A 10,044-nucleotide genomic window follows, 5' to 3' on the forward strand; every position below is an offset into this window, starting at 1 on the left:
CCCAACCCATCACACAACTATTTACATCTTGGTTACTCACTCCGCGCTCCGGCCCCGAAGAAGAAATTGGCCCCATGGGACTAGGTGAGGCTTTGTGAAAGTATCTCTCAAATCCGTATCTCGGGTCCCCATCTCGGAGAGAGGCTCCTGGACTCCACCCCCCCCCCCCCCCCCCAGCCCCCCCCCCCACCCCCTCCTCGCACAGGTGGTTGCAGCTTACTCTGGGAGAGCTAGCAGGGAGGACATCCAAGGAGAAAGACAGCTCTGCAGTGTCCGCCAAGGTCCACCCCACACCCTGGCCCGCCAGTCGGCGGGGGTCAGCAGTGACTGCGAGCGCGCCTCTGCTGCCCTCTGGTCCACGCGCCCTGGGCGCAGCAGAAATCGTGCAGGGAGCGGCCGCTCCCCGGGGAGCATTCCAGACTTAGGTCTTCCCAGGCAAAGAAGTCCCACCGTAAATAAATAAATAAATAAATAGCTAAATAAATAAATAAATAAATAAACAAACTCCAAAAGGGGGAGGGGTAGCTGGAAAACGGATTCGCTGACAAGGAGAGATAATAAATGAGAGGCGCTTTCAGATAGATATCTCAGACGTGAAATTGCGCCCAGCTGGTTGTGTAAGCAAACAAATAGTTTCATGTTAGGAACTCTCAACTTGTGGCTTGATGAATAGAACACGACAGAGGTAAATGGGTCTTTAACTCATTTAGGAATACAACTCTCACTTTCCAAGTAAAAGGCCCAGTGATGCCACGGATCCTGAGCAGGCCCTCTGACAAGAGTTTTATTTGTCCCCACTTGTGTCTCCCTGCACACCCTCCCCAGGATCCTTCAGGGCTTCCCATTTGCAGAGGCATTCAGGTGATTTGTTCTGAGGAGTCGAGGAGCTTACGGGAGGTGACTCCACCACTGTAGGAGATGTAAGGACTGTCCATGAGCGGAGAAGGAGAAGGAGGATTTTTTAAAAAATAAACTTTTTGCATGCTCCAAACAGAGGAGCTCAGGTGGGCTCGGACCGAGGGGGCTCCAGATCCGCAATGCCTCTGAGCGCAGAGCTGGGTGGTGGGGCCTTCGGGAGCGACCGGGACCCTTTGCTGCTGCCAGAGACCAAGCGTGAAGCACCGCGAGGGACAGAGTTCCAGAAGCCCAAGGTTGTTCTCGCGGCCCATCCCCACTGCCGGGCTTCTGCTGGCCCGGTAGCAGGTGGGGGTGGGGGGTGGGGCAAAGGCCCTATTTTAACTCCCTTGCGACAGTCCCTGTCCCCTGGCGGTGGATTAGGCGCAGCCTCATTCCCTCGACATTCCCGGAAGAAAGCACGTCCCGAGATGGCCTTTTTGATGTTTCCAGCAAACCTTGTGGCTAAAGTAGTTTAAATCAACTTCAAAGCCCCTAAAGTTCTCAGTCTCCCAGCAAGTGTTTGGCTTAGAAAAGCGAACTTTTGGCTTTCATATGTCACAGGTAATTTCCAGAGGGAAGTCACCTTGTGTGGGCCGCTCTCCGACTGCTCGGGTGTCTTTCTCCGGCCCTGGGGACCCCAGGGGTACCACCCCGCCCAGGGTGCCCAGCCCTACTCTCCTGACCCCGGCGACCGGCGGCCAGGGCGGGGCGCGCCCGCATGCCTGGCTGGCCTACACCTGCTGCGGCCTCCCCCCGCCAGGGCCGCGGCTCCCCCTGGCGCTTGGCTGAAAGCGGTCTCGCTGCTCAGAGGCCTTCAGGCGGCCACCCAGGCAGAGGAGACTGCCACCTGCTCCATGTCGCCTTCTGCCCAGTGGTAGGGAGGCACAGGACGCTGAGTGGGGGCAGCCCGGCCACTACTGGGGCTGCCCCTGGGCCCTGCGACGAAGCGCCAGGCCGCGCCAAGGTCAGCCCGGCCGGGGAGGCTGCAGATGGTGGGAACAGAGAATGCCTCTAGGTTGTGGGAAGGCTCAGCCAGGGTCGGCTGCTGCCGTCTCGCTCCTGACCCGTCCCTCGGCGCGAGCACATTGCTGGGGCCCGACCAGCGCGCTCTGAGCCACGGCTCTGGGACTCGGGCCGCTTGCCCGGCTCGCGGGGCGCCCACGGGGCCCCTGAGTCCCTGTGAGGCTCTGCGTCTCTGGGTAAGACACACAGACACCTCCGAAGAGAACTGTCTCTGTGTGTCATGCAGGCGGGGCTGCCCCAACCACAGGAGACAGCAGAGGAGAAAGCCACTGCCAGCGGCCCCCAGACGGCCCCCGGCACGGGAGCAGAGCACCTCTTGCTCCTCCCTTGGCCAAGCCCCAGAACCTCCAGGTCCCCAGCCTCGGCCTGTGAGGGCGTCTGGGAGCCACAGGAAGGCCTGCCCTTCTTCCTGGTCAATCCCGGGTTTGGGCAGGGGCTTAGAAAGGTCGCCGGGATTCCCCAGGCCGAGGGCACCGCTCCGGCGCCGTCGGGCAAGAGTCAAGTTCCCACTGTCACCTCTGGACACCGGAGCAAGGGCCCCATACATCCAGGCCTTCCGGGCCAGTCCCCACACTGGGTGCCTTGTGCTTGGGCCTCCATATTGAAATTAATTGAAAAATGCGTTTCCAACCTACGAAAATGTTTATCTGTTTTCATCAGAGGGATCACACTGTAATGAATATATTTACATCTCATTTCAAGAAAGGCAGGAAAGATCGGTGAGCGCCCGGTGGCAGCTCGGCTCCCCTCCCCCTCCGCGCCGGGCAGGAGCCCATCCCTCCCCAATCCCCGCTCTACCATCCATCGGGCAGCCCGGGAGGGCTCCCTGAGACTTCCTGGGACACGGTCTGGGTTAAATATGAGCTCTCCCCACGCCCCTCTTGCTTTGGGTGCCCAACTTGCAGCGAAGTCAGGCTGGGTCCAAAGACAGTGCTCCTGGGTGTGGTGCAACGGATGAGGCCCAGTGCGGGGTTGGACCCGGGGAGGACAGGAGGGCCCCGGGGGCCCAGGGCGTGGACACCCCACACACTTTATGTGCCCTGCCACCCTAGGTTTCAGGCCGACTGCAGATCGTGGGCTTACAGGGGCTTCTCCACGGAGAGCCTGGAATCGCCTCGTCTGCACTGCACCCAGAATATTAAAACTTCAAGCTAGTTGTGTGTGGGAGCTTGTTAATACATTTTTAAGGGGAGGGGGGTGGCTGGAGACTTCTAGACAGCAAATTGAAAGCAAAACTTTGCCAATGACTTCTGAAAGTGAAGCTCTTGCCTCCACTGGGCCTGTTGTGGGGCTGGGGGAGGGGGAGGAGGTGAGAGGTGTTATTTTAAAAGATCTGGCTTTATTAATACGTTAAGCAAAAGCTCCCTTGGCAGTATGTGTTCTCGCAGCGCCGACTCGGATCCTATAAAACATTCATGCTCTGAAAGCTGTTACAGAGAGCAGCCCCCTCAACCCCCAGGAACACTCAAGGAGAGGCCTCAAGCGGCAGTTTCTGCCCTGAAAGGGCCACTAGGGCCCAAACTCGGCTTCTGGAAAGAACCTGCTCCAGCCTAGCTCCTCAACTCCCAGGTTCCAGGTCCACACCCCTAAGTGCCACAGGGGGGCCCTTCCATCCACCCAACAGAGCTCCAGGGCCCTCCAGGGAACCTCTGTCGCAGCATCTGGAGTGAAGGGCAAACCATAGCCAGCTCTTCAGTGGACCCTAAGGGGGAGCAACGCCAGAGCTCCCAGCACTGAGGCCCCACCTGTCTCCCAGAGCTAGGGAGAGGCCGGATCCTTCAGTCACTGGGACGGTGCAGAGGCATTTCCCTCCGCAATCCCCAGGTCCAGCGCTCACGCCTCTCCCCCATGCTCTCCAGCAAGGCAGGTTCCCACCTGCAGTCACTGAAGCAGGGGGCCCCAGCCCTGGCCTGTGTGCTCGCCGGCCTGCCCCAGCCTCGGGCCCAACTGTGCGCGGCAGCCTACCACCCACAAGGCTGCGACTGCTTCAGCCGGCAACCAAGGCCCCTGGGCTCCCCGCTAACCCTGGCCCACGCAGAGCCTGGCCCTCTGCATTGGAAACGCCAAGGCAGTGGCTTGGTTTTAGGAAATAAATCTAGCCAACTTGGTAATGGGTCTTAAAAGTTTTCCCCCTCAAACCCCCCATTCTAATAATAATTGGAGTGGAAATTAATTGGAAGCTTCTCTTGCTCTGATGACATCTGTCAAGCAACCAGACACGTGGGTTTTGCTAAATTCTTTTATTTTTGTTTAAATTTTCACTTCAATTTTAATTCTTGAAGAACAGCCTCGACAACATATATCGCACTCATTATAAGAAGCAAAGGGTTATATCAAAAATTATTAGTATAGAATCACAGGAAATCTGGTTTGGAACCAGAAAAAAATACAAAACAGATATAGATACATAGACACAGGACAATTTTTTATAATTATTTGGAAAATGTTATTTTCCCCTAATTCTTGTTTCCTTTTTTATGTGCATACGATGTTTAAATTTTACAAAAAATGAAAATAAAGACTAGTATTTTACAAAATGAATAACAATGTTTGGGGTGGGTGTGTGTTTCTACATAGGATTCAGTCCACTTCCATGTGTGTTGTTTTCTGTACAGAATATATCCACATCCGTCCGCAATAAATCCTGGAAGGTCCATTAGTCTCCTTCTGTTTTATTAAAATTCTCATGGTCCTCTCTTCCAAAATTTTTTTTTTTCTTTTTCTCGGCAGACACAAGGTCCTTTTTCTTTCCTTTCCAATGTGTTCACAGATCTGATCCTTAAAGAATCTCTTATTCTCCTGGTTTGCAGCTCAGGTTGCATTTCTGCAGGGTGAGCTGCTTCTGTCGTCCCGGCCCTCCTCCCCCCTGCCAGGCCTGCCCGGCCCCGCTGCCCTGCACCGGCTGCCCAGTGTCCTGGAGGCTCTGGAGTCCATGGCCCCCCGCAGGTCCTCTGAGTCTCTAGGGGGACGGGGGCAGGTGGGAAGTGCCCAAGGTCTAGGAGCACTGGATGGACATATAAGGCCAGTTGAAGCTGCTCCCAGACAGTAACATATCGCGGATGAGAGTTTCGATGGGGGTTTTACCTACCAAACGGACGAAGAAGAGCTGCTCGATGACCGAGGAGGACACGGTGCGCAGGGAGGGCAGTCGCAGCAGCAGTTTGCCGAAGCGGCTGGGCTGGTTAGGGTACTGGCTCCTCACGTACTCCTCCAGCGCGCATTGCGACTTCTCCTGCAGGCTCTCGATGTGGGCGGCATCCGACAGGCCACAGGCATCTGCCCCAGCAGCCACAGGAAGGAGAGACAAGGGGAGGGGGCACATGGTTAGGTCAGCCAACAGCAAAGGCACAAAAAACAAGCCGTTAAAAAAAATTTTTTTTAAGGCGACAGGAAAAAAAAAATAGAAGGAAAAAGAAAAGAAATTCTCGCTTCCATGCCTCCCCACTCCTTCACCATTCCCTGCCCCCAGCCCCCAATACAAATAAAATAAATCAAACCCCCACCAAGCCTAGAGGAGCTGGAAAAAAGCAGCACACACATGCAGAGGCAGCAACCTCTCTAGTCCCTTTGTTTTTCCTCTTTCACCTTTGGATTAAATAATGTACGATGCTAGAGCCATGTTTGCTGTGCGTAGCAAACTGTCCTCCGCCTGCAGGGGAGCATCTTTCTGCTGTGCTCATTACAAGGAGGACTTTTGCCCCTGATTTCGGAGTGATGAGGAGCCCTGAATAAATATGCAGCCTGGAGGCAGTTCTTAAAGGCTTTGTGGAGTCCCCCGCTCAAACCCAAATGACCCCAACCAGAAACCTCAAGGAGAGCCTAGATTGTGTAGTGAACAAATACATGGGAGGGGATAGGGAATCATGCGCTGGCAGTGCCTGGAATCAGATCAAGCCCATGCTGTAGCAATACAGGACTTGAGATCCACTATCTATGCAAGCAGGAACTCTGCAGCAAATCCTTGGTGAGGGTGTACACTTCTATCTGTGCCTCAGATCAAGTAATTGAAAATTGGTCACATCTCTGTAAGCTGTATAATAATCAGGAGGAATATGGCTCAGTTACTCCAGGCTGCAGAAAGGAGACATCTTCAGCGATCAGACACAAAGCTGGGCTGGAGGCAGCTGCTGCTGCTGCTTCAGAACTGGGAGGTGGGGAGTTGAGGGGGGATTTGGTGATAGAGGCTTCCCGCGGCAGGACCAAGGCAGAAAAAGGCACCTACATACAATGACAGCCACTCAAAACCTGTGTGTTTATCTCCCATCAACCAAGGCTCTTCTGAGTCTCCTAAAAATATTTCAAGACAGTTTCAATATTTCAGATTTCAATCTTTCAAGCAGTTTATACTATATCAACTAACTAGAGGCAAGCACATGGAAAGGCAGGTGGAATCAGAGGAATGAAGTGAGGGCTTCCTCTCCTAGTTCAAACACCTGTGTTGTTTCTTATATTAATAATAATTATTTTTAAAAAAGGAAGATCACAGAGGAACCTTTAGCCAGTCAGGAAGTTGACTAGCGATCAAAGGCAGAGTTTGCTAATATATAGATCTGGGAAGAAATTCATGCATGGCAATGTCCCTAAAAGGACATAATATAATTGTGGATGGGCAAGTATGACCCTAAGAAGACACAGCAAATGATTCAAAGTGAAACCTGTGTTTGCTGAGTTTCTGAGCTTCATGTCTTTATATTTCAAGGACTGCGATTTACAAAGCATTCTAACACCTTCATCTACAAGGCTATGGCCTTGAGCAAAAATACAAATAAAACTAGTGATAATTCAAGAACTTCTGAGGTAAGTCTCCTTTGACCCCACATCCAGACTGGGTTGCTCTCAGATGTCTAATTACTCCAGCCAGCCGCTTGGGTACATCCACACTGGCCTGACTTGAGAAGCCAGTGAGATTTTATGGCTAGCAGGATGATGGCAGGAGCACTTTGGGGCTTCGCTGCTTAGAGAGGGGACCCTCAGGTCTGCCCTTGGCCCTGCTTGCTAACCTGGCTCCAGTGAATGGCCACCATGCAGACTCATATTTACATATATCTTGCTTTCCATGCATTATCTGCCCATTATGCCACAAGATCCCTTTCAGCCTCAGACAATGCAAAATGAAAAGGACCCACTGATACCCCAGCAGATTTTTTTAAAGACCCATATGGCATCCCCTCAGGTCCGTAAAATATTTATCTGATATTTGCGATTAGGGCCCCCAGAGTGCAAGGTCACTACCCTTCTCCCAGCTAAACCACTCCAAGGGAGAGAAGCCCAGGAAGGGTGTGCTTGGCCCCTTGTGCTGGCTGCTTCGATTTCTTGCCTCCTTTGAAGGCAGAATGCCTGTAGCTGGGCCCGGCTGCCAGGTGCCAGGCGGCCACCCCTGTGGCCTCCCTCAGGCAGGAGCCCTAGCTTCGGCCCAGCTTCCCACTCCAGATATTCATTCCCACTCTGGATATTCTTGCAACAGGATTCCCCCACGTGTGGACAGACAGGATGAGCTCTCGGATCGATTGGGTGGTTGTGGTAGCAAAGCTAGGGAAGCAGTACATATTTACACTCCATGAGTTACACTCCAGATCAGAAAAGGAGGCAGAACGTGCAAAACCCATGTCTTGCTTTTTATATGATAGTGTCGATGTGGGAGCCCTCAATATTTCTTCTACAGTATATGGAAAAGAAATTATGTAAATAAATAACCATTACCGCTCAGGCCCTCCCAGCTTAGCCTTTGTAGTGCAGAGAATGTATTTCATGTTGTGCATTCAGAAGAGTTTAGTGTTCAGGAAATATAGATGTAATCAGCTGCCATAACTAGAAATCAAAGTTATTATTGTGCTGAAAATGGATTTATTGTATTTATGTTAACTAGATGGCTCCTTTCAGGGAAGGTCTCATTTATTTGAGAGAATATTTAGGTGTATGAATTAATGAATTTTTTAAAAAAGTAAGTTCAGGTCACGACCTAGTCCTTGGATGCTGTCCAGAATATTAAGGATTAAACATACCATCCGGAGGCCAAATGTGAAAACCACCACAGGGAACCCCCGTGCCAGCTTCAAATCCTTAGCTGGAGCAAACCTCGTTGGATAATATGTCTAAAACTGTCTTTTCCATCATTCAAAGTTTGCTTAAAAGTTGGATGACTTTGAGAAGGCTTCCCATGAATTCCCTTCTGGCTAGTAATCAAAACAAGTTTAGTCAAAAGTGGAAATGTGTTGTATGGAGGAGGGGGTGAATTACTACTGACAGCTCTATTTCCATTTTCAGATATTCTGCTTGCAATTTTCCAACAAAATAATGTTATTGTTCACTTCTCGGCCTCCCTTGTACCTTGAAGACTCGGTTCAAGAAACTTCTTTGGGAAAACTTTTTTTTAAAAGGAACACTTTTCACAGGGATGTTTTAGGATGGAAAGTTGAAAGAAAAGCATGAATAATTCCACAGTCTTCCCTGCAGCCTGCACAGTCCTCGCCTCTCTCTGGGAAAGGGCATGAGATCAGAAAAGTCAAGGGGGTTCAAAGAACCTTAGGGGGGACCAGGAAAAGGGAGGGGAGACCTTTCTCGAGAAGACGTCTGTCCAGCTCCAAGTCACATTTCTGCTTCAAGACACCTCACTGGATGGGATTTTAAACCCCAGCTTCCCTGACACTGGCTCGCTTCCTGATTAATTTGGCTAAAGAGCCGGGTAGTGGAGAGCCAGCCAGGCCCCAGGCCTGCCAGAGCTAAAGCAGCCCAGTCGCTGCTTCCCAGGCTCTTTGTCACTTTTGAAAAACACGTTTCCATCAAGAAGACTTATTAAGATAAAATGCATTCAAACACCGAGGAGGCTATTCAATAAATCTTCCATTTGTTTTAAGGTTCACACTTTATCCTCTTGCAAAGAATAACTCCCTCTCCCACTAGCAGACCTGCATTTGCACTGAAAGTAAAAGGGGGGCAGTCCAAGTCCACGGCTCTGGCCACCCTGCATACAAATGAGATGCTCTTGTCTAAATAAATTATCTGCTGTTCCAATCGATATTAATACTACATTTGCTACATTACAATATTGTGCAAATTTAAGAGTCATTTTAATACAATGTAAATACGATTCTTCACGCATGAAAGCCAAGAAATATTGATAGATTACACCACTGCTTACTGCTCAAGAAGGCCTTGGGAAAGGGGTTTTGCCATCTCTGCTCAAGAATGGTTTTAATTTGGCCTTTGGAGGTCCGGGCTCTAGGATAGATTTATTAGGATGGTTTATTTGTTCTCTGAATGGAGAAATTAAAAACAATAGTGCCAATAATGGTGGTAAAACTGCAGCTAACCCAACTCACAGTGGGCAAGGCCCGGGACCCAGTCTGAGCAGCTCTACTCCCCACCAGCCTCCTTTCTGGCTTTGTTTATATTTCCCCCCATTACCTGCTGTCCCGGGTGTTTATATGTTTCCCTCTTGCAGGTTACAATAATAAAAGGCGGGCAGTGTTCTCAGAGGCTCAGACCAGAGCCTTCAAAGGCAACGTTAATGCACTTTCCTGGAAGTTAATTTGAACCATCTATCATAAGAGAAATTGTTAACATGCATGTTACCACCGCCTACATTTAATTTGATATTTTTAAGGCACTCTGTTAAATTTCCAACGTTCGTGTGTTTTGCTTGGCTATGAGATTTATCTCCGGGGCGGGAATCCTCCCGTACTTGCGGGCTCTACAGTATTGCTTTTGTTTTTTATCTTTCTTGTTTAGATCGAATCCGTTTTTTACGACCCTCAATAACCTCAGCAACTGCAAACATGAATGGTTTCCGATAAGGGAAAATCAGGCAGCAATAAAGCGGGATTATTTATGATTTATTTGCGAGTATTCTTCTCTTTCCACCTCTGTGTGTGTCTCTCTGTGTCGGGAAACTCATCCAGGGAGCGTGCCACACAGAGGAGAAAGCCACATTCCCACGTTCTCTTCCTTCCCTCTCCTCCCACGGAGACGCTAAGCTCTGGCACACACGCGCCGCGCACACACAGACACACCGCACACGCGAGCACCCAGCCGCCTCCACGGCACCGCCTCCCCCCGCACCAGACACGCGCCCGCCGCCGCCGCGGCCCCGCGCTGGGGGCCAGGTCGCTCGGCCGGCCGCCTGCC

The 10,044-nt window shown here is 51.2% G+C and overlaps 1 protein-coding gene across 1 annotated transcript in view; it reads right to left on the reverse strand.

The window, feature by feature from the left end:
* Window positions 1–4,137: 4,137 nt before the first annotated feature.
* NR2F1 (nuclear receptor subfamily 2 group F member 1) overlaps window positions 4,138–10,044 on the reverse strand; it is a 9,762-nt gene continuing 3,855 nt past the window's right edge. The window contains exon 3 of the mRNA XM_046668625.1: window positions 4,138–5,196. Within this exon, the coding sequence (XP_046524581.1) occupies window positions 4,916–5,196 (281 nt within the window). The 3' untranslated portion in view covers window positions 4,138–4,915. The remainder of the gene's footprint in view (window positions 5,197–10,044) is intronic.

The sequence above is a fragment of the Equus quagga genome, chromosome 7, assembly GCF_021613505.1.
Source record: "Equus quagga isolate Etosha38 chromosome 7, UCLA_HA_Equagga_1.0, whole genome shotgun sequence".
Classification (NCBI taxonomy): domain Eukaryota; kingdom Metazoa; phylum Chordata; class Mammalia; order Perissodactyla; family Equidae; genus Equus; species Equus quagga.